Source organism: Aethalodelphis obliquidens, unplaced genomic scaffold (assembly GCF_003676395.1).
Source record: "Aethalodelphis obliquidens isolate GAN/ISIS:26980383/991018 unplaced genomic scaffold, ASM367639v1 scaffold8, whole genome shotgun sequence".
Classification (NCBI taxonomy): Eukaryota; Metazoa; Chordata; class Mammalia; order Artiodactyla; family Delphinidae; genus Aethalodelphis; species Aethalodelphis obliquidens.
In genome coordinates, this window is record NW_020837952.1 from 60,994,877 (window position 1) to 61,018,206 (window position 23,330).

Here is a 23,330-nt window from a genome sequence, read left to right on the forward strand (position 1 = left end):
CCCCCCCCCCCCCCCCCCCCCCCGTGGCCTCACTGCCTGAACCAGAGGCAGGCCCGGCGCTTTGGCTCCCTCCGTGGTTGTGGACGATGACAAAGGTGCGTGCGGCTGTGCAATCCAACCAGAGGCCACAACCAGCGACAGGCCCCACCATAGCAGGACAGGAAAACGGTCATTTCAGGATGATTTTTAACGAAGGTGGAAATGGAATGGGCCTCCCGGTGGGCCTTGGCCAGTCCTCAAGGTGCCCTGGTCAGGTCCTCAGGCTCCGACGCCCCCTGCCTCCCGCCTCTTCTCTCTATTTCCCTCCCTCCCTCCTTCTCTCCCTCCCATCGTCTCCCCTTCCTTCCTTCTTGTCCACTGATAACTTCCCAGTTTCTCCAAGCCAGCTCCCTCCTTATTCCGACCCGCATCAACCTTTGCCAGGCACCTGGCCATCCTTAAGTGCCTACTGTGTGCCGGGCGTGCGCTGGCCCTGAGTCCCTGGGGAGAACTCCAGCCCTGCCTGGGGACAGTGTAGCCAGGGCCCGGCTGGAGAGCCGGGCTTTAGAGCCAGCGACGCTACCTGCTGTGAGGGCCACACGGTGGCTCCCCGCCTAGAGGCTGGTCTCCGGAGAGGCTGGGCCAGCCCTGCCCCTGCAGGAGGAGCCATCCCGGGGTCGGGGGTCCGGGGGTGGGGGGAGCGGTGTAGGCTTCCCAGGCAGAGGGGTGGGTCCTGGGCAAAGGTTCAGAGGGGTGCTGTGGCTGGAACGTGGCCGCAGGAAAGCGTGCCTTTGGGGCAGGGTGGGGGCGCTTGCCCAGGGGGCAGGAGCTCCAGGGAGACCAGCCAGGGCTGCTCCAAAGGCTCAGCCAGGCTCTGGGGGGGGGGGGGGGGGGGGACACGAGGGAGGGGCCGGAGGCTGAGCAGAGGCCTGGTGGGGCAGGGAGGATCAGAGGGCAACTGGAGTCCCCGCTGGGTTCCCACGCTGGACCGCGGGGCAGGTGTGGCCTCGGGGTCAGCGAGCAGCGGGAGGCTGGGGAAAGCCGGGTGTCTGGCCGGGCGGCCGCAGGAGCGTCAACCAATTAACCTGCGCTCGCCCAGGGAGATGCTAAGAGGATTTGCCTTTTGTCTGGCTAATTATTCTGCATCTCCACTTTTCCTTTCCTGGGGAGCTCAGGCCCTTCCCAGAGCTTTAATTAAAAGGAAGCCGCTTTCTCAATTACCCCAAGGGTGGGGCAACCGGTGAAAACCCCAGGGGTGCCCCTCCTGGGTCCAAGCAGAGGGTCTGGGGCGTCTTCCCAGGGCGTGGGATTATCACAGGCGAGGATGCTGAGGGCCCAGAGGGGAGCTTCTGTGCTAAGGCCCACCGGCGCTGGCTCTCGGGCCCCTCCAAGCTCCAAGGCATCCCCGGTAAAAGGCGGGAGCCCAGGCAGCTCACAGGAGTGGGGTTGTGGCTGTGATGCGGCCGTGACTGCCTCACAGAGGGGAGCCAGGGACGTTCCCCGGCCCGGGACAACAGGGCCGCTTCCTGGGCCCTACCAGCCCTGATGGGTATGGAACAGGGTGGGGTCCGGCCTGTGAGTCACCCCACACCCCCTCCCCTGCCCTACTGGACACCCGGAAGGGTCAGAGAATGTTCACGGCTCAGGGGGAAGAGCGCCAGGCCGCGGAGACCAGACTGCTTCCCGTTCTGCCGATGCCATCCCAACCGCAGTCACCAGCAGGCACTGTCGCAGGCCTCGCTCGCCCTCCGCCAGGCCCCTCAACCCACCTGCCCCCGCGGAGCACTGCATGCGGGAGTCTCTCTCCCCTCGACTCTGCTCCGGGCCCATTGCGGCGTGAGCGCTTGGGTGCCGACAGGAGGGCAGCATAGCCCCTCACAGCCACTGGGATGAGTTGGCTGTGACTGGGCCCCTGGAGCCCCTGCTCCTGCCCTTGTCTGTGTAGCACCTGGGGCTTCCTGGAGGAGGTGACTTGTGAACTGCTCTTAAAGGATGCACAGGAGTTCACCCAGCAGAGAGGATTGGAGGGTCACCTTGGGAAAGGAGAAGCAAGCCGACGGGGCCGGGGGAGCAGTGGCACCGGGGAAGGGGGGGCCTGAGGTACTGTGGGTTGGAGAACGGGCCACTCCGGCCACATTCATGTCCTGTGGGACCCCGGGGAACCACTGGGGCGTTCAAAGACCTAGCAGCCACCGAGGCGCTGAGGACGGGGGCCCGGGCCAACCCCTCTCTGGCCCCCAGCACGGTACTACTTGGGCGTGGCGTGGGGCTCCTCTGCCCCGCGCGGGGGGCTGCTCTGCGGGCAGTGCTTCTGTTCACATGTTCATTCATTCCTCCCCCCATGGATGCCTCACGTTCTCCTTCATTCATTCACTGGTCCTTCTGTTCACCCACCCCATAGTGCATTCTTCCACTCGCTACCTTTGGGAGGTCTGGGGCAGGTGCTGGCTATGCACCCACGGAGGAGAGACCTTCCTGCCAAAGCTGACAGCCAGTAGTGGCAGACGCACCGAGAGCCCGGGGCCAGGGGCCTGAGAGCGTCCATCGGACCTGACCCCAGGCGTCACCAGGCCATGCCAGGGGGTGACCGCGCTTTTGGGGCTGTCCAGGCTCAGCAGTGAAGCCATGCACACTCTGGACCCAGCCCTTGCTGGCCTCCCAGAGCTCTGCTTGCATGCTGTGGGCACCAACATGCCCACCTGGGCTTTCCTGCCCTCACCCTGGGCTCCGGAAGTCCCTGCCCCGTCTCTGCCAGCCAGATCTGTAAAGTTGAACTTGGCCTTAGGAAGCTGGGTCCTCTGAGTCCCACAGCCCTGCTTCCCACCAGGCGCTTCCCTCTGGGCCCTGGGTCCTTGTCTGGTTTCTTTGCTGGGCAGCTCCATCCGGCAGGACCAAGCCTTTCTCACTTCCAACCAGGAGGCCTAGGGTCGTGGTGGTATGGGCAGGTAGGCTGCACCGTCGCCTCACGGGATCAATCAGCACTGAGGCCCCGCCTGTCCATGGGGCACAGGGGACCCGGCTCTGTCTGGACCTCCCCTCTCCATGGGGCGACAGCCAGCAGTGGACAGCAGCCGGACCTCCCGGGAAATGGCAGGCGGGTCTCCCGCCGTAACCCTAGGTAAGCCAGCCCGTACCCAGTAACAAGGCGTCCTTGTACCACCTGCTCTGACCCACGACCTCCGTGGCTAATTAGCATGCCTAAAAGCTCTCAAAGCATTTCTGGAACTTGTCTTTCATGTGACAGTTTCACTCAGGGACATTCGAGCACAGAACCTCGACTTGGGCTTTCTGCCGGGACTTTGGGTCCCTGGCTGAGTCGGGGGTGACGGGACTGGTGCTGAGCTGCTCTGTCCCAGGCCACCCCCAGTTTGCAGAAGCTGAGAGCCCAGTTTCAGGGAGCCTTTGTCTGGGGGGAACCCCTGGGTTGGCAGGCGGGGGCCGGGGGACCAGCGCGGCCTCTCTGGCCCAGGGCAGATGGCGTCCCTTTCCAAGCCTTGCGCACCTTCCGTGAAACTGCAGGGCAGGACTTCCTTCGTGGTTGTCAGACATCTTTAGTAGCAGAGACCTTTTGTTAAACTAAGCCTTCGGTGGGACCCCAGCTTGTAAAAGCGGTCGCGGCCGAGCTGTTCTGCAGGGGCAGGGCGCAGGGCCCAGAGCCTTGCCCCGAGCAGAGCCTGGACCCCTGCTCTGAGCCCAGGGCCACAGGGAACACGCCCCAGTGTCCCCTGTCCCTCGCTGCGCCCATCTGGAAACAAGGTCTGAGCAGGAAAGGACTGCTGGTTCTGTGCCCGCCCCCGAGGTCGGCCACGCCAGTGATTCAGGCCCCAAGCCCTTCTCCCTGCACACACACTGGCTGTGAGGGGGAAGAGGGTTTGGGATTTAAACCACCGAGAATGCCCCTCGGAGCTCTGCCTGGCTATGTGCACGGGGATGGCAGGGCCTCCTCTCAGCCTTCTGTTCGATTCGGTTCAAGAGTCATCACGGAGCCCCACGGTGTGCGTGGCTCCAGGACACGATGGAAAGAAGTCCAGCCTCTCGTTCTTCTCCGGAAAGATCTCTTGGGCTCTGAGAATGGGCTTAGGGCCCCAGCGTGGTTCCTCCAGCTGGGAGTGTCTCTGGGTCTGGCACTCAGCCCTCTGTTCACTGGGCAGCCCTGGCATAGAGCAGATGCGCTCACTGGGCACAAGCTCTCCCTGAGCTCCTAATCCTGCAGGAAGCTTGAACCCAGCCAGGACCTCGGGCCTGGGGTGGGAGCTACTCTGTTGCTCGGGCTGCGAGACGGGTCTGCTTAGCATTGCTAAGCAGTTTGGTTTTGTTTTTATGTATTGTTGTTTTCTGGTATTTACGGCATTTTCTCATTGAACCAATGTCTGGAAAACCTCCACCCATTGATTGGGTCAACAAAACATTGCTGTATTCCTGCTATGCCCTGGGCCCTGTCACTGGGCCTCGCTGGTGACAAGCCAGCAATGGTTGTACATGCCAGTGGAATCAACCGGAAGTCTGGGGGACAAGCTCAGGGAGAGCCAGCTCCGGGGACGGGGCAGACAGCGACGTGGCCTCTGCAGTATGGAGCCCGGGAGGGTCTGTCTGAGCTGGTGACCACCAAGCTGAGACCCAAAGCGGGAGGACAGCCACACGGAGGTGTTCTGGGGACTGTTCCAGGCAGAAGGCACCTCATCCGCCCCACCGGCAGATCAGGGGGCAGGAGGGATACCAGGGGTCGCGGGCAGACCCCGGCCAAGTTGAGGGGAACCAGAAGGTGCCGGGCAGGAGGGGCTGGGTGGGGACAGCGCAGAGTCGGGAGAGTATTAGTAGCCACTGTTCACTGGATGTTCAGTCCTCACCAGCACGCTCCTGCTGGTAAGGACCTCGCGAGGGAGAGCCCTCGGAGGCGTGGACCGTGGTGACGCCGACCAGCCTGGGGCACATGCTTCTTCGCGAGCACACAGCCCGCAAGTGTGAGCCAAAGCCAACCCGGGCCCACACTCCACCCCAGAGTGGCCCTCACAGCCCAGCCAGCAGCCAGGCCCCGCGGGCTGGGATGCAGCCAGGAGCTCTGCGTTTCTCCCGCAAACCCCAATTCGGGCAGTAACAGCCGCCCTCTGACTTGTGGACTCCCCCACCAACCCTGCGCTCTTCTTAGAAGGAGCTGCCTCTGGTGGGCGGGGTCTGGGGAGTCCACCAGCCCAGGCTGTCTGTAGAGGGCTGAAGAGTGGCCTCAGAGACATCCAGGTCCTAATGCCGTGCTTGTACGTGTTTCCTTACATGGTACATGTGATTAAAGTCAGAATCTTGAGGTGGGAGATTATCCCGGATTATCCGTGGGCCCTAAACGCAGCCAAAGGGGTCCTGAGAGGGAGCAGAGGGGCTCCAACACATAGAGGGGCGCAGCCACGTGAAGACGGGGCAGAGAGAGGCAGGAAGATGCTGGCCTTGAAGGCTGGCGTGACGCGGCCACAAGCCAAGGATGCCGGCAGCCACCAGGAGCTGGAAGAATTCTCCCCGAGCACCTCCCAGGGAGGTGGCCCTGCCCATACCTCGACTTCGGACTTCTGGCCTCAGAAGTAGAGCCGCCCAGCTGCGGAGGTTGGTTAGAGCAGCCGTAGGAGAGAGTGCCCGGCCTCCTCCTGGGCACCCAGGGAAGGGGAGCCCGGGCTGCATCCTCACTCACTGCAGCGAAAGCATTCCCTGGGGTGGGAGCACCTTGGGGTGTCTTCCTCACGCCTGGGATGCAGAGCAGTAGCCAACAGGGGCAGCCAGAGCGGCAACCCCAAATGGGGCACGTCTGCCACTCCCCACGGCTGACGGAGGCTGGTCTGAGGGCGACTGGGCATCCGGAGCGGGCCGGGGGGGGGAGACTTCGCGGGAGGCCAGGGTTTCCGTGGCCGCTGAGGGGAGAGGGGCCCGGTGCCTGGGGACAGCGCTGGTGGGTGGGGACCTGGGAGGCTCCGGGGCACAGGGCGGGGGCCGCAGGAGGGCGCGCTGGCTGGGGCGTGCGGGGACAGGCCAGCCTTCCCCTGAGCCAGCGCGCCTCAGCCCAGCGTGTGCTGCAGGCCCCAAACCCGCCGCCCGAGCCCTTTTAAGAATAAGAACAAATATTTGTGCTGCGTGTTGTGTGTGTTGGGGTTTAGTTTTCTTCTCCAGGCTAAAAATAGGCGCATCTCGTGTCCCTGCGGGGATTCCTGCCCCGCCCGCCGGTTGGTCCTGGCCTGGCGCTCCCAGTCTCGTGCCAAGTTGTGACTTAACTGCCGGTGACGGGAGCACGACGGTATCAGAAAACGATTATGGGGTCAAGGTGCCCATTACAGCCCTGCAGGAGGCATGTCAGCGCCAGGCCAGCCAGGCCAGGGGCCGCATCGGGGTAGGGGGCAGCCAGGAGGGGCTTGGACACCGTCGCGGCCCCGCCTTCACCCGGTGGTAACAATAATACACCCCCCGACTAACAAGGAAAGAGACAACGCTAACACAGCTGGGGCAGGGGTGGCACAGACGGGGTGTCCTGGCAGAAGCCACGTCCCAGCTGAAGGGTGACCAGGAGCCACCAGGGGAGCCACCAGCCAGAGGGAGCAGAGGCCCCAAAGAAGGGCTGAAGGAAGGGCTGGAGACGGTGCAAGGGGGCTGCCGCCAGGTGGTGTGTTCACACCGCAGGCCGCGGTGCCCAGCTGCGCTGCGCTCCAGGGTAGAGCTGGGGCGTGAACCTGGAGGTCCTCAGGCACGGGGGGGTGGCAGGCTGTGGGGAGGGATCCCCAGGGTGGGGGGACATGCTGGGTGTCACCTGCAGGAGCCTGCAGGGGCTCAAGGAGGTCGATGGCCACCCTGGCCTGGGACACAGTGATTCGGAACCACAGACGGCCTTGTGGCCCTGAGAACCCCATGAGGGGACGGGAGGGGACCCTGAGCCCCTGAGTGCCCCCAGCCTCAGTCAGGGACCAGCAAAGGGAGAGAAACCCCGCAGGAAGGAACCAGAGAGGGGGAAGGGCACCAGCTGAGGAAGACTCCGAGGACAAGGGAGAGGTTGGGACCCGGGGCCCCCAGACCCTGAGGCTGCGGTAGACCACGGTCATGAGAGAAACTTGTAAACTATAAAGAGGCGAGGGCGCCCCGGGGCAGGGCTCTTGGTATCCTCCCAGAGCCCGTGGCGCCCACCCCAGTCAGGGCTGGCAAGGCCTCTCCGCACAGGCAGAGGTCCCCAGGGAGACAGCCCTGCTTTCCCCAGGGGAGGGTGGGAGGGGCCGTCTACTCCACAGCCCCCCACCCCACCCACAAGCCTGCCCGGGGGGAGGGGCCCTGAGCAGGGCGGGCGGCAGAGGGGCTTGCCAGTGTCCTTGCTTGGCTGCCGGCCGGGGGGCACATCTGCCCTCTGTCCCTCAGTGGGACTGGATGCTGAGGACGAGGAGGGGCGAAAGGCTGAGGACTTCCTCTGGGCGCTTGGCTGGACCCTCCTCACAGCCCCTGGACAGGCACTCTCGTCCTGTCTTACAGAGGGGAAACTGAGGCACGGTCGGCCAAGTTCACAAAGACAGGAAAGGATCAGACCCAGAGCCCCTGCTGTCAGCGTGCTCCCTGGCCCGGCCAGCCACCCCCTCCATCCACAGGCCACCAGGGTGAAGAGGGGCCAGGCCCTCTGCGCAGGAGGCAGGCCTGCGTGCCGGTTCCTCCCCAACCCTGCACGCCCTGGAGCGAGTCCCTGCTCCCTGCACCTGAGGGGCAGCTGCGTGCTCAGCTCCCCCAGTCCACCGACCGTTCTCTCTCCTCCCGGCCTCTGGCCTGGCTGGTCCCTCTGCCCGGAGCATCTTCTATGTCTCCCCTCCTTGTCTCCATCAAGGGGCAGCTCATCCATGTGGCCAGCTCTGACCACCCACCCATCTTACATAACCTGCCTTGGCTTTTCCTAAGCCCTGATTACCCTCTTCTGCAAAGAGCCCTTTATGGTCTATGATGTTTATTACATGGCTGATAGATGCTCGTCTCATGCCCCCTGCAGACTGTCAGCTCCCCACGGGCAGGACTTTTGCTGCATCGCCAGTGCCTGACACGCAAGAGAGGCACAATAACATTTGTCAAGCAAATGAATAAGGGTGAAACGAGGCTTCTTGCCTCCAGAGGAAACTTCCTGTGAGGCGCAGGAGAAGAGGACCTGGGCAAGGCAGCCTCCCCAGAGCCCGACCCCATCCATCTGCACCCCACCGGGGCCTTCTTCCAGCCACAGCACCGGGACTCCTGGAACCCTAGACAGAAAGTTCAGACTCCCAGCATCTGAGAATCAATGAAGTCAGAATACCGTGGAGGCTCCCTCTCCATTATGTGGAGATCAAACCATGCTTGAATTCCTGCAGTGATAGGGAACTCCTTGCTTCCAGTAGCTCAGGCAGTGAGAAACTCCTCCTAATGTGGCCTGAGGCCTGCCCCCCACCAGACCTCCTAGGGTCTCCTAGGCCCCAAAGTCTCCTCAGTGAGCGGCGTTGGCAGGCCCTTTCCACTAGAGCCGGGCTGCTGAGATCAGTGAGGGCCCCCCCCCCCCCACCGCCGCCGCCGCCGCCGCCGCCCCAGCCGTGTGCACGCCCCCAGCTCCTGGAGACAGCCCTGGTGACTCAGCTCCGTCGCCACCAGCTGCCCTCCCTCTCCGAGTGTTTGCTGTTGAGATTTAATCGATCCTCCTTCCCTGGGAACCCAGGAGGGGAAGCTGGCGTTAGTCACCCCTTCTGTGTCAGGACCCATCGACAAGGCCATCCCCACTTCCTCAGCAGGCAGGGTGCCCCTCCCTGCACTGGCTGACAAGGAGAAGCTCAGAGTCCTGGCATCAGCCTTGGTAGCTCAAAGCGGGAGGCAAGGCGGGCTCGAGCAGCTGGGCCCATCCTGGATCTGATGAGCAGCCAGCCAGAGGGCAACGGACAGCCCGGCCTCCAGGCCCAGCCAAGGTGGCGAGGCGGGCAGAGTGGCTTCAGGAAGGCCCCCAGTGCCCAGCCCTCCCCCCCACACCCCTCCCAGCCCGATGGCTCTTGTTCGAGAGACTTCTTTATGGAATGGGGGCGCTGTAGATTGCAGCCTGGGTGTCGGGGAAGCCAGCTGGCTTTGCCCAGAAGGCATAGGACCACGCTGGCCCCGGGGGCAAGGAGGAGCGGGGACTGAGTGTTCTTGACAAATGCTGGAAGCCATGAGACTCAAGGGCAAGGTTCCCTTCTGTCCTTCCAGAAACTTCCGGAACCTTATCAGTGGTGGGGCAGCTCTCCAAGCTCCACTCTCCCCACTGCCCAGCCCCCATACACTCTATGCTCCGGGTCCCACCCTAGACCCTCACCCACCTCCGTTGCTGACCCTGGAACATCTCTTTTCCTCCTGCCTCCCTCCCGACCCCTCCCTTTCCTTTGAGGCCTCAGCCTAGAGGCTGCTCCTCCGGGAAGCTTTGCCGACAACCCCACGCCCCCTCCCCACCCCCACCCCAGCCCCGAGGTCGGTACCCTGCCCCTCTGCACTCCCAGCCCCTCCTCCCTCCGCTGCAGCCTCGGGGATGGATGGCGGGCTGTGGGGGGACGCGCACTGAAGCACCTGCTGTTCATCCTTCTGTCCCCCATCCTGGCCTGGGACTTTTAAGGGAGGACCTCATTTCAGGCTCATTTCTGGGACCCCACCATGCCCAGCAAGCTCCGGGCCCCAAGGAGATGCGCGGTGATGGATGAGGGGAAAGGAATGCGGGGAGGGGTGGCTGCACCATCCCGTCCTGCTTGGCGGAAAAAGAGGGGCTCGGGGACCAGAAGTGAGGGTGTGAGCCCGAAACCAGGGGAGGGACTTGGGCAAAGCCCCCCAGCCCACTCTGGGGCTGGGGCGATGCAGGAGCCGCTGGAGCAGCCGAACGGCCCCAGCTGCGGCCCAGCTCTGGCAGCTCAGGCAGGCAGCTTCCCGGGCTGCAGACCCCTGGAGAGGCCTCCACAGGAGTCCTGCCCAGCGTTACCAGCGAGACCCCACACCAGGCTAGTCTGGAAGGAGTGGAGTCCTAGAGGCCACCGCTGGGCCTCAGGGTGTGTGGGCTGGCCACCCACGGGGGACGAGCGAGGCCACCTGTGTCCACCTCCTGGAGGGCGTCTCAGCCCCGGCTGCCCTGCCGGCCACTGGCCTCTGCCTGCAGGGGGAGTAAGAGGACTCCTGATCCTGGGCCTGCACTGCCTGCATCTGGGCTGCTTCCTTGCGAGGCTGCAGGGGCAGCCGTTCTACAGCATCCCAGGTGGCTGCAGGATTCCAGCTGTGCTCAGAGAGGCATGCAGCCCACCAGAGGACAGGCCAGCCAGGGGGGCTGGCCAGGCAGCTCCGGTCCGGGCGCTGCTCACCCCTGGCACCCTAGGAGCAGTGCCCGCCCAGGGGAGGCTGCAGGTGGGCCCTGACCCCCCTTCACCAGTGCATTTGGTGGACCACCTGCCCACCTCCCAGACTCCTCCCAGGACTCTGCTGGGCACTGCTGTGGGTACCAGGCCTGCACTCCCTGGGAGCTCTGAGAGCTACAGGTTCTGATTCCCAAGAGTCCTGGGACGCCCAGGTCACGCAGCTGAGTCCCCAGGTCCTACAAGACCAAGGACCTGATGAGCAGGCGGGGGCATCAGAGAAGGAAGGTGGGCTCAAGCTCCGACCAAGAGGAGAGAAGGGCAGGGACAGCAGCAGGGGAGGTCCAAGGTCATGTTCAGCTGAACCTCCTGGCTCCCGGGGGCCCTGCCCCAGCGCCATGCCTCCTGGGGGACGTGCTCTGCTCAGAGGACCTCACAACTTCCTGAGTGTCGGGAGCTTCAGTCTCCACTCGCCTCTCGCCCCCCTCCTGGGCCCCTCAGGCCCCCTAGACCACAGCTGTGCCACCCCAGGCCCACCCAACCCAGGTCACCTGCCCCTTTTCCCTTCACCAGGCCCACAGCCAGCCCTCCTGACCCCTCCCCACCTCCCAGCTCTGGGCGCTATGAAGTTCACTCAGGTATCTGACCCAGACCCTTCCTGCTACTTTTTAGCCCTGTCTTCCCTGTTCTGTGCCCGGTGAAGAGTGAGTGGCCGTCATCCCCTCCCTGAGACCTGCCTCAGCCATTCTCTTCCCACTCACCTCTGTGAGGCCTTGCACAAGGCCCCGGGGCCTCAGTTTCCCCTTGTGGGAGTTGGCATATGAATTGGGTGGAAGGAAGATGCCAGAAGACACCTGAGTTCAAATCCCGGTTCTGCCTCTCACCAGCTGGATGACCTTGGACAGAATACTGTATTCTCTGTGCCTCCGTTCTCCTATCTATAAAATAGAGCTAGCACTGACCTATCTGGGAAAGGGGTGCTGTGAAGGTTATGGGTAACCGTGGACCAGACCCAGCGGCTGGCGTGGTGGAGGGCGTTATTCAGTATTCCACAGGCCGGCTCACTTGCAAGGGCCCTCAGCCTGCTGGGGGAGGGGGGTGGTCCCAGCAATGAGACCTCTGCCCATGAGGACAAGAGCCGAGATGGAAGGTGAGGGAGGACAGAAGCCCCAGCGAGCTTGTTGGGGAAGCGGGGGCATTATAGGGAAGAGGGGTGTGGGCACAGCTGGAGCAAAGGCTGGGCAGCGGCTGGGGGCAGCTCTGGGGAGGGGAAGCTTGCTGGCAGGGCCAGGGGCCTTGTGTGGGGGGTCTCGGGCTGTAGGAGATGAGACAGAGGGTCAGGAAGGACTTCAAAGGCCACAGCAAGGAGAGAGCCTCTGCCCACCATGGCCACAGGGCCCCTGTGGGCTCTGCCCACTAGGCAGCAGCTGAGTGGACAGCCCGTAGGGGGAACAGCGTGAGAGACCTCAATGCAAGAGCTCGGCCTGAGAGCAAAGTGTGGGCAGGAGTGTCCTCCAGACAGAGGAAGAGGGAACCCCAGCCTGGCTGGACAGAGCTGGCTCCTCTGTGTCCATCCCACAGAGGGGGAAATTGAGGCTCAGAGGTGTGGAAGAGCCGGTCCAAAGCGCTTTCCGTCTCCCGGGCTGCGTCAGTCCGCAGCTGCACCCCCAGAATGGGCTTCCTGCTTAAGGCAGGGGTGGAACGAAGACCTGGAGCCTCTGGGGGTCAAGGCCAGGTTTGAACCACCTCCTACCCCCCCGGGCCAGACCAGGGCCTGGCCTCCAGCAAGCCTGAATGAGTGAATGAACAAGTGAATGAATGAATGAATGGGTGATGGAGACGTTGCACTCAAAACTCCAGGCTCCCCCTGCTAGTGTCCCCAAATCCTACTCAGGGAAGCCCACATGACCGCTCCTGCCTCGGTGATTCTGTGCTGTCTCCGGCACAGAGGGAAGGCAAGCCTGGAGAAGGTGCATCCCGGGCAAATTCAGAGGCAGGATGGTACCCGGCATGCCCGGGGCCAGCAGAGAGAGATGGGCCAGAGCCCCGGGGCGCAGGTGTCACTCTGGGGGCAATGAGCCACCGTGTGCCGGGGGTGTAGGGCCGCCTGGGGAAATGCTTCTGAAATAGTAACCTCAGAGGTGGAGCCTGGGGCTGAGGGTCAGGGGGTCCCCCAGGCTGGGCCAGGCAGTGTGGGCTCGAAGCCTCGGGCAGGGCCCCTTGGAGGATGTGCTGGGCGGCCCTGGGAGGCCGGGGCTGGGGTTGAACCGTAGCCAAGAAATAAGTACAGTCTGGGCACCGGGGCCGTGGCATTCTCGGAGCTCTTTCCTCATTCCTGGCCCTGTGGGAGTAGCCGGACCCTGGCGTTCCACCGCAGCCGCCACCGCAGATTTGCTTACCGTCTGGTGGGAGCAGGGGCCTCCTGCCAAGCACCCCCCAACCCCCCAGCCCAGGCCTGGCTCAGGCCCCACAGAGCCTGTTGACCCCCGAGTCCTGGCCCCGGCCACCTCCGGCTGCCACATGGGGAAACTGAGGCCTTCTGGGGGGGGGCGGCGCACCACAGGCTGCCGTGCCCCGGGTTGGGAGGCGGGAAGGACAGGGCTTGGACTCCAGATCCAGGGCTCTCTCCTGTCTCCCCCTGGAGGGGCGCACCCTCCTCCAAAAGCCCACCTGGTGGCCCCTCCGCAGGGATGTGGGTCTGGAGCCAGGCTCTGTGGGTACCCAGGCAGACGGGGGCTGTTTGATCAGCGGTTCTGCCTGATGCCAGGCTGCCGGGACAGCGGGCAGTGGCCAAACCGGCCCCACCGCATGCCTTCCGGCCCTCAGCAGGAATGCCATTCATCCTCACTGCTCACACGGTTAGTTACCACGGGCGGAGGCCGGGCCTCTGGGGAGAAGCAGCAAGGCCTGGTGGCCAGCCAGGGGCCGCTGAGCTCCCAGGGACCTTGGTCTGCCTTCCCACACCTGGAGAGGGCAAGGAGCGCCCCAGGGGGGCACTGGAGTCAAAACCCAGCGGATACAACTGGACAGACCCACGGGGACCCTGGGGACAGACCCCTCCTGGGGTCAGAAGGGGAAGGAGGCACAGAGGGGGTCAGATGGGCCCAGGGCCTCCTGGCTGCGGGTCACCCACCCTCAGGCTTCCGCTTCTCCTGCGAGTAGCACCCAGCCCCGCAGCCCTAGTCAGCTCAGCACGGGGCCGTGGCCCTCCTGTCCCTGTGGCCTGACCCAGGCTGTCCAGGGAGGCCTCAGGGTCTGTGCCCAGCTTCCACCAGTGGCCCTTGCCAGATGGGGACAGGCTAAAGGTTCCTGTAGGTTCAGCATGGCAAGCCCCTCCCCTCGCACGGCACCAGCCCAGCCCGCACAGAGGGGCGAGGGGGAGCGGGGCTGGGCCGGGCCTCGGCGGGCTGCTCAGGCGTCTCCCCGCCCGCCCCAGAGCTGCAGAGACTCCGCACACTCACTTCTCTGATTCCAGCTTTATTGGAGCCGAGCGCTCCCCTCTCGGGGAGGCCAGACACAGCCCATCAGAACCCCAGCAGCTCTCCTGAAATGAGGGCACTGCGGAGACACGCAGCGCCTCGGCCACCCCCGTCCCTGCCTGGGCCACGCTGACACCCCACCCCCACCCAAGGGAAGGGCTGCTGCTGACAGACTGTTAGGGGGCGGCGGGGTCTCGGCGGCAGCACCTCGTAGCCGAGGGACAGTGCGCATGACTTGGTGGCATCAGGGGCCCCAAGGGTCCAAGGGTCTGTTTCAAGCAGGAGGAGGAGGCTGGCTCGGGGACAGCGCGGCCACCCCCGCCCCCCAGCACCCAGTGTAGGTCACAATAATTTAAAAGACACTATAGACATTTCGACGCTATATAACAATATAAGTTAACCAGGTTCCTTGGCAGAAGATGCTAGGCCTGTGGACTCGGGGGTGTCCTGGGACCCGGGATCGGGGGGGAAGGGGACTGGGGGGCATTCACAGTGGCCTGGAAGCTCCCAGGACAGCCGCTGTTGGTGGAGCGTCCTGGCATCATCAAGGCAGGCAGGGTGGACGCCAGGGCCAGGGCCCAGGGTCACTCACCCCAGGCTAATGTCCGGCCCACTTGGCTGGTCAGTAGCCTGAAGACACATTTCCACGGGTTTCTGCGAGAAAACACCCTAAATTCAGAGCAGGGACAAGTGCATGGGCAGTGGTGCTCCAGAAGCAGGTGCACACCAGCCTTTCTGGGCCTGGACAAGTTGTGCCTGTCTCCCCAAGGTGGGTGGGAATAGTGTCAGAGGACACGTCCAGTGCCAAGTCCCCGGCCCCCAATCTCTCCCTATCCCGCACACAGTTTAAAACCAAGCAGGACCCCTTTCCATTCCCGTTTCCCAGGTTTCGGGGTGATTCGGACCTCAAGGGAGGGCCTGTGTGGTATGGGGACCACGGGGGAGTGTCTGCTGGCACAGCAGGTGGGAACCCAGCGGAGCAACGCCCTATCCGAGTTTTCTCAGCATCCGGGCCAGGGCGAAAGGACCAGGATTGGGCAAGAAGACCACAGGAGAAACTCTCAAAGGCACCTCGAGGCGGGGCGTGGAACCCAGTGAGGCTGGCAGCGGGGGGAAGAGCACGGCCAGATTTTTCAAGGCATGGGGGCTGCCCCTCACCCTGGGCATCCCTAGAACATGTCCTTCAGGGTCAGGAGGCCTGGTATGGGGGAGCCTCCACTTACGGCCTTGGGGTCTCTGGCTAGTGCTTGAGCCATTCTTGGCCTCAGTTTCCCCATCTGTCAAATAAGGCGAACACCCCTGAACTATCCCCCTTCCCACCAGCTTGCCCCAGCTCAGCGCTGTCCTGGGGTTTCGGCTGGTTCCAGGGTGGGAGGGGGCTCTGTAAACTAGGGGGTGTCAGGCTGGCGGGGGACTGGAAGGGCACCAGCATTAGGGAGGGGATGCAGCACTCCTGGAACCTGACATGGGTGACATTTTGATTTGCTAGAGCTGGTTTTCAAAAGAAGGAAAGGAAGGGCCAGAGGTCCCTGTCCGTGGCTCTCCTCAGAGGCCGTCTTGGTCATGTCAGCCACCAAGCCCCTGCCCAGCTCACATGGGGACCGCGTGCACCGCCACCTCCCCAGGGACAGGGCCATACACAGGGATGCTCCCGAGGGTACCCAGGGGCCAAAAGAGGAAGCAGAGAGCAGCAAGGGGATGAGCTAACACAGAGTATGGAGTTAGGACCGGCTATGCCTTAGTGCTAAAGTCCTCTTCTGATACTAAGAAAACATAAATAATTTTTGTCAACATTTGCCCAAACCGCCCTGGAGCCCAGTGACTGAGGTGGCCTGGGACAGTCTTTCCGTGTCCATACCACCAGGCGGGGGAGGACACTCAGAGTCTTGTCGCTTTGCTTTCCGGGGTATGTGGGTGTCCTTGGGGTTCACTCTCCCGGAGAAAAGAAAAGAAATTCACTGGGCCCCTCGGGGACACTCATGCCATTGGCCTCGCCCTCTGGGCCAGGTGATGGGCACTGTTCTGCCACGGGAGGGGACAGGAATGGCAGGAGGGAGCCCCTGGGGGGCAAGGAGAGGGTGACCGGCCCCGGGGGAGCTCTGCCGCGCCCGCCCGCGCAGCTCCCACCTTCTCCACCCACCTCTGCCGGCGGCCCGGCTGGGAGCAGAAGTGCAAAACGCCGCGGGGCGGGGCCGCGGGGCGGGGGGGCGGGGCCGCGGGGCGGGGAGGAGCCGCTCACTTGCAGGTGAAGACCTCGGTGCGCTCGCTGCACGTGTTGCACTTGACGAAGCAGCACCAGTGGAACTTGCAGTTGCACTGCCAGACCTTGGTGTACTGGTGGGTGTTGTAGCCTCGGCCGCAGCACATGGTGTCGCAGCCGTCGGCGCCGGGCGACGTGCGGTTGCACAGACGGCCCTGGGTGCCCACGCTGCCCGTGGCCGCGTCCTCCTCGCAGTAGTTGGGCGACTTCTCGATGTACACCAGGTCCGTCTCCATGGGCTTCTGGTAGCTGCGCAGCTGTTTGATGCGCAGGAAGGTGGGCTGCCGCAGGCGGCTGGCCCGCACCACCTCCACCTGCACCGCCACGTTGTACTTCTCCTTGAGCAGGTGGCCCACCTCGCGGAACTTGGGCAGCGTGGTCCAGCACGTCTTGGTGGTGCACGAGCCCGACACGCCGTGGCACTTGCACTCCAGCTTCATGCGCTCCTCCAGGACCTGCAGGCCACAGGGCAGGCTCAGTGTGGGTGGAGGGTCTGGGCCTCCCCCAGACCTGGACCCGGCTCCCCACCTCCCGCTGTGTGACACACGGTCAGTGTTTCCTCCTCCCACAGCCTCCGTCTCCTCATGCAATGAGCGGGGCTACTGACCACAGGTGGGAAGTTGGTGCGCGCACCCATCCAGGCTGGAGGAGACACCTCTCGTCGGTGCCAGGTCCAGCGACAGCAGGTGCTTAATAAGTGTGGATCCCCCACCCCTGTCTCTTCCACTACGCACCCTCATGCCTGGGGTAGGCCCTGGCATGCAGTCGGCGCTTAATGAGTGGCTGTTCAGTGAAAGCCTGGCACGCACACGGAGCTCTGTACCCCTTTGCTGAAGGACAGAGTGGGGGCGGGCGGGAGGTGAGTGCATGGATCCGTGAGGCCCGGGCGTGCCGTCTGCTGGGAAGCCGCCCTCCGACAGTGTTGTTCTTTCTCTGCCGCTCCCTGAGGGCCCGTGATGGGTGCAGCCGTGTTTTCCTTGGGCCTCCCTCCTTGGCCCTGGAAAGCCAATTCCCAGAGCCAGCCCTGACCCCAGGCACTCATTTACCCGGATCGAAAAGGCGCTGCCAGCCAGGCCTGATTAAAGATGGGGAATCATTAGCTGCCGCCCCACGACTGCACAAGGGCCATTTGTCAGCTGTCTGGGCTCCCGCTGGCCTCACTGTGACAGCCCAGCCCTACAGGGTCTTGGCCACCCTCTGCCCCCTGGTCCAGAACCCCAGCCCTGACCTTCAGTGAATGAATGAATGAATGAACATATGAAAGAAAGACAGAAACTCCCACGGTGTCGGCTGCCGCCCCCTCGCTTTCCCAGCCCTGAACCTCAGTGAATGAATGAATGAATGAACATATGAAAGTAAGACAGAAACACCCACGGTGTCGGCTGCCGCCCCCTCGCTTTCCCTGCCCTGAACCTCGGTGGGTGAATGAATGAAAGAACATATGAAAGAAAGACAGAAACTCCCACAGTGTCGGCTGCCGCCCCCTCACTTTCCCAGCCCTGACCCTCAGTGAATGAATGAATGAATGAACAAATGAAAGAAAGACAGAAACTCCCACGGTGTCGGCTGCCGCCCCCTCGCTTTCCCAGCCCTGACCACACGGGGCCCTGGACCGAGGCAGGAACCTCGGGGCTCACACTCCAGGTGGGAAACAGGAAGAAACCGACACACAAAGCAGCAAAGTGCAGGGGCTGTGAGAGGGGGAGGCTGCCTAGGGTGGGGGGCTTCCTGGAGTAGGCGGTGCCTGTACTAGGTGTTGATGGTGGAGTAGGAGGTCATTAGACAAAGAGGAGGGGGAGCCAGGGCAGCACAGCACAAGCAAGGAAGGGGAGACTCGGCCCAAGTGAACATGACGTGAGGCTGGTGGCTTGGGGATGGAGACAGGAGAAGCTGGGGAAAAGGGAGGAGGAAGGAGAAGGAAGGGTGGTGCTCTGTCATGGGTGGGCCGAGGTGGGGCGGCCCCGATATCGAGAGGAGGGGAAGGGGCCAGGTTTGGGGAACACTCAGAACTGGAATTGCAGGGCTTGGTGACTGTGCCGTGGGGTGTTTGGGTGGAAGGCACTGGCCACAAGTCGGGTCTGGGGATCTGGGTGAAGGGTGGGACCTCCACCCCGGAAAAGCATATCTGGACCTCTTCTCTGCCCCCTGCCCCTCCCCTGTCTCCCCTTCATCGCAGTCAGACCTCTCCTTTCCCTCCTTCAACCCCACCCCATGTTCATCTTTGCTTGGACCATCCCCTTCCTCCAAAAGCCCCTCCCTCCATTAATCTACCCTTCAAGGCCGGGAAGCTTCTCCTGCCCTGGCCACACTGCCTGCCGTGATGCCCCCGGGCCAGGAGCTGACCAGATCATAGCCCTCTCAGAGCCCCCAGCCCGGGAAGCAGTTCCCCCACCCCAGGCTGCTAACCCCGGAGGTGCCTCCTCAGACAGGTGGTGATGGCCAGAGACCTGGCAGGAGTGTCCAGGCTAGCATTTGTGCCAGTCAGGTGGTCCAGGCTTAACGGCCATCGGGATGCCCACGTCGGCTGCAGAACAGCTGCCCAACACCTCGCTCTGCCATCTGCCCCGAGCCCCTTCCCTCCACCCGTTCCCTCCACGTTCAGATCCTGTGTGACAGTCAGCAGATGAAGCCGATTGGGCAGCTGTTTGCAGAGCAAGGGGCTGAAGCCTTGCTTGGCTGGGTCCCCGGGGCCTGAGCCTCTCCCGGGACATGATCACAGGATTCAAGAATGTGCTGTTTCAGTCTCCAGTGCCCTCACGATAAGAGCGACAGTGACGGTGGCGCCAGTCCCGCTGCCCCAGGAGACCACCTGGGAGGGTGCAGTGTGACCCACCCTTGCCTAGAGGAGCTGGCGGCTGAGCAGGGCCCCTTCCCTGGGCCTCACCCCTGCCCCACCACCCTAGGTAGTGGAGGGGGTGGATGGGGGAGCTCCAGAAAAGGGCTGACCGGGATTCTTTACAGAATAATGGACGGCCCACACTCTGGGGACAGTGGTTAGTTACTGTCAAGTTAGGGGGAGTCACAGGGTTGATGGACCGTAGTCCTGAGGGAGCCAGGAGTTGAGCAGGTCTCAGCTTGTCCAGCCCTGGCCCACCAGGGAGGCGGTGGGCCATGTGCCGGTCTGGGGTGGGCTAAGAGAGTGTCCCCCCCAAATTCATGTCCACTCAGAACCTCAGAAGGTGACCTTATTTGGAGATAGGAACTTTGCAGATGTAAGTAAGACTCGAGATGAGATCATCCTGATTCAGGGTGGGCCCTAAGTCCAAGGACACATGTCCTTATAAGAGACAGAAGAGGAGGGAACACAGACACAGGGGAGGGGCCACGTGAAGACAGAGGCAGAGACTGGATGATGTGGCCACAAGTTAAGGAGCACCTGGGGCCAGCAGGAGCTGGAAGAGGCAGGAAGGGTCTTTCCCCGGAGCCGTGGTGGGAGCTTGGCCCTGCCGACAGCTTGTTAGGCCCTCGGCCTCTAGGAGAGAATAAATTTCTCTTGCTCTAAGCCACGCAGTTTGGGGGACTTTGCTGTGGCATCATCAGCTTCCTCTCCACGTGACTTGCTGAACTCCGTGGCCCTGAGGGGGTGGAGGGGTGGGCCTGGCCGCTCTATCATGGGGCCAGGGTGCCCCAGCACTGGGATGACCCGTGAAGGTCTGGACTCAGTTCTCTAGGAAGCCTCAAAAGCCACACCCACCCCACCTCTACTGCCATGATCAGCCCCCGGGGACACTGTGTGGCCACCACCGTTGGCCTCTTCCAAGGGCTCAGACCACAAACACGCTGCACAGCCCCACAGGGTCGAGGCTGTTGGAGAGGCAGTGGGGGAGGGGCACAAGGTGCATTACACCCACTGTGCGGATGGGAAGACTGACTCAGCAGAAGCACCGGGCCAGCCAGGGCCTCACAGACAGCTGGGGACAGCGCTGGCAGGAGAATCCCGGCTGCTGACCACCTTAGAGGCCTTTCCTGGGGCTGCCCTGTCCCTGACGGGCCCTCGCACTGCCCATCTGCTCTCCCAGACCCTGACAATCTCCTTCTCCTCAGTTCATGGCTTCCAGGTTCATGGCTTCACCCCAGTCCAAAACCCCCAACATGCTGACCCTCTTCCATCCTCATCCCCCTGAACAGGCCCAGGCCCCTTCACCAGCCTCCTTATTGTCATGCCTCCTGTCTCCCCGGGGAACCAATCCTGCTAGCCTCCATTTCCCTTATGCCTTTTCATCACCTGTCAATTGGCAGGACGCCCTCCCGCCCACCCCCTGCTGCCACCGAGTCCCCATGTGTAAAATGGGGACAGTGAGACCGTCCTCCCAGGGGTGTGGGAAAGCCCCTGCTCAAGACCTAAGCCACTGCAGAGGCTCAAAGGGGGGTGGGGGGGCTAGTTCAGTTGAGAGTTCAGACACACCTCCTCCTCCAGCGAGCCCTCCTGGTGCCTCCATGTAAGTGAATCTCTCCTTCCTCTGCCCTCCCAGACCCAGATCACTGTTTGCCTGTGCCTAGAGAATGGGGCCTATGTGCTGTCTGTGAGCTCCTTAGAGACAAAGGCTGTCACTCATTTCTTCACTCATCTGTTCATCTGACAATAATTTAATAACCACCTGCTGCATGGCAACCTGCACATCTACAGGATGAAGTCAAACCCTGGGCCTGGCGTTCAAGGCCCATTCTGGACTGGTCCCTGCTTACTTCTCAGGCCCTTTGTCACCACCCCGCGTGCTCCCGCCAGCCGGAACCATCTGCAGTACCCCTCCCCCACCCTCCCCCACTCCTCCCACACCCCTCCCCCACTCCTCCCACACCCCTCCCCCACTCCTCCCACACCCTCCCCCACTCCTCCCACACCCCTCCACCCCTCCCACACCTCGCAGGTGCCAGCTCCTTCTGCCTCTGCTCTTCTCAGCTCCGGTATGTGGACACCACTGCCTCCCGGAAGCTACTGCTACCCCTCCCTCAGGTCCCCGGGCTCTCACTGTTTCTGGGTGCAGCCCCTGCTCCCCTCATGTGGCCCCAGTTGGAGCTGTGGGAGCTCCCGCGGCCAAGGCTATGTCTCACTCCTCCCTGACCCTGCACCCAGCATAACTAGCCTGGCACACAGAAGGGGCAGCGAGAGTGAACGAGCCCAGCTCTGGGCCCTGCGGCAGAGGGCATCTTCAACTCTTTGCCTGGAAAGGCAAGTCGTGCCTAGCCTGCAGAGCCCCACAGGCCCTGGCGCCCTGGGTGCAGCCCCCCGGGCTGGAGAGCCAGACCCAGAGGCGTTCCACTTGGCTGGCTACCCTATCTCGGGCCATCTTGCCGCCATGGCGGCCGCCCCTCCCAGCCCAGTATCTGGGGCCCTCATCTCCCAGGGGCGGGGCTGGACTCGCCCTGAGTTCTTCCCCAGTGCGTCCCGGCTTGAATGTCCTCGGTTATCACCCACCACTCTGCGGCCCGCACCACGCATGAAGCTGGCTGCCCAAGAGCCCCCAGCTCAGTTTCTGCCCTGTTCCTGCTTCCTGGGAACACCCCTTCCTCCAGTCTCTCACAGCACTCTGAGCCAAAGGCCGCCTCCTCCGGGAAGCCTTTCCTCGTATATCGGCAAGACCCCTCTAGGAGCAGGGCAGGGACATGGACTGTGGCCCAGGGGCCTCCCCTCACCCTTGGGTCCCAGGCCAGGCCCAGTTCCCACCTTGTGTGCAGACAGGATCCCTGTCTCACCCCTACCGCCCACCAGCTGGGGGCCGCGGGCGTCACTTCACTCCCGGCCTCAGTTTTCAAACCTCTGTCATGGGAACAGTAAGGCCCAGCTCTTCGGGCTGCTGGGACGGACAGAAGTGACGGCTTGCGCTCAGCACTCCCCACCCCGCACTTTCAGGGTTCAGGTCACCAACTCCCTCCGCTAGGAGAGGGGCCCACAGCTCAGAGAGGGCCACAGCGTCCCGTGTAACGCGGCCGTCACACGTGACCCAGGCGTGCCCGCCCCGCCCCGCCCAGTGCCCGCCCTACCTTCCTGCCCGCCTCATTGTTGTGCAGGTTCATGAGGCGCCTGGCGTTTTTCTTGATCTCGCGGGCGTCCACGAAGCGCCGGGAGAAGTCGATGCCGTAGCGCACGTCGGCGGAGCAGCCGCCCCACTTCCAGCCCTCGGCCTGGTTGTAGTAGCCCTGCTTCTCGCGGTCGCAGCCGCAGTTGCTCAGGTTGCCCTGGCTGCAGGCGGCGGTGACGGCGTGAGCCACGCCGGCGGCGGTGATGGCGTACGTGAAGGCGGCCTCCCGGCTCCCTGCGGGGAGGGGGCGGGTGCGGACGGTGAAGCCCCGCAGGTCCCGGCCCGGTGGGCTCAGGGGACCCAGTGCTGGGCCCTGGTCCTGCTGCCGGCCGGCTGTGTGACTCTGGGCTCAGCCCTTAGCCTCTCTGAGCTTCTCACTCAGCAAAGTGGGGCCGATAGAACCCACCTTTCAGGGCTGTGGTGAGGACGGTATACAGTGGGCACTCGATGCATGCCACGGCCCTGCCACCGGCATGTAAGACACTTCCCTTCCTGTCCCGGAAGCCTGGGCTGGAGAGGCCCAACTTCCTCCTGGGAGACAGCAGTGCGGGGCGGGCCTGGGAGGGGATGTTTGGGGTCTGGGCCTCTGTCAGCCTCCCAGCGCTGCTCTTCATGAACCAGCCACTTGTGCTGATCCCTTTGGGGGGCACCCACCCCACCAGCCAGGAGCCAGACAGAATCGCCCCAGCTCAGAGTGGCGCCAGAGCCCTTCGTTGCCGTCTGTCTCTCTCCCTCTCTAAGCACCCACTGTCACCCCATCATCAGGCCCTGGCCTCCTGAATCTCCCTTCTCCTCCGACACCCCTGCCTGCTTCAGGGGTCTCTGAACTGCCACACTCAGGTGCCGGTCCTCCCGACCTCCCTCACCCGCCAGCCACCCTCCAGGCAGGTGCAAAGTGCAGCTCCGCACCCCCCCACACACACACACACTTTCCCTCCCTCTCCTCTGCCTGAGCTGAGGAGGGAAGGCCTGCCGTCCAAGCCTGAAGTCCATGTCCAGCTGGACCCCCAGCCCCCTCTCCCCATCCGCCACCCAGAACGACCCAAATCCAGTACTGCTCACATGCTCCTGGACGGTTCCTGGTCTTTTCGGTGTTATTTCCTTCCCCTTCATGCCCAAATTTTAACAACTTACCAAGGCCAGTTCCAATGCCTCCTCCTCCAGGCAACCTTCCCAGACCACCAGCCAGAAGGGAGCCCGGGCTGCCTGATCTCCCTCAGTGGCAGGTCTGACGCTCTCATTGCTCTCGACACTGTCCACCTGGTTAGCCCTACCA

At 63.3% G+C, this 23,330-nt stretch overlaps 1 protein-coding gene across 4 annotated transcripts in view; it reads right to left on the reverse strand.

Annotated features, from left to right (window-relative positions):
• The window catches only part of WNT7B (Wnt family member 7B), a 99,370-nt gene that overhangs the window by 33,122 nt on the left and 42,918 nt on the right, over positions 1-23,330 (reverse strand). For 3 of the 4 annotated variants that reach the window (XM_027107967.1, XM_027107966.1, XM_027107968.1), the window contains exons 3-4: positions 22,017-22,288; positions 16,014-16,489 (exon numbers count right to left, since the gene is read on the reverse strand). In XM_027107967.1, the coding sequence (XP_026963768.1) occupies positions 16,014-16,489; positions 22,017-22,288 (748 nt within the window). Of the gene's footprint in view, positions 1-13,756; positions 16,490-22,016; positions 22,289-23,330 lie in introns of those variants that run through there. The other variant, XM_027107969.1, reaches the window with a different exon arrangement.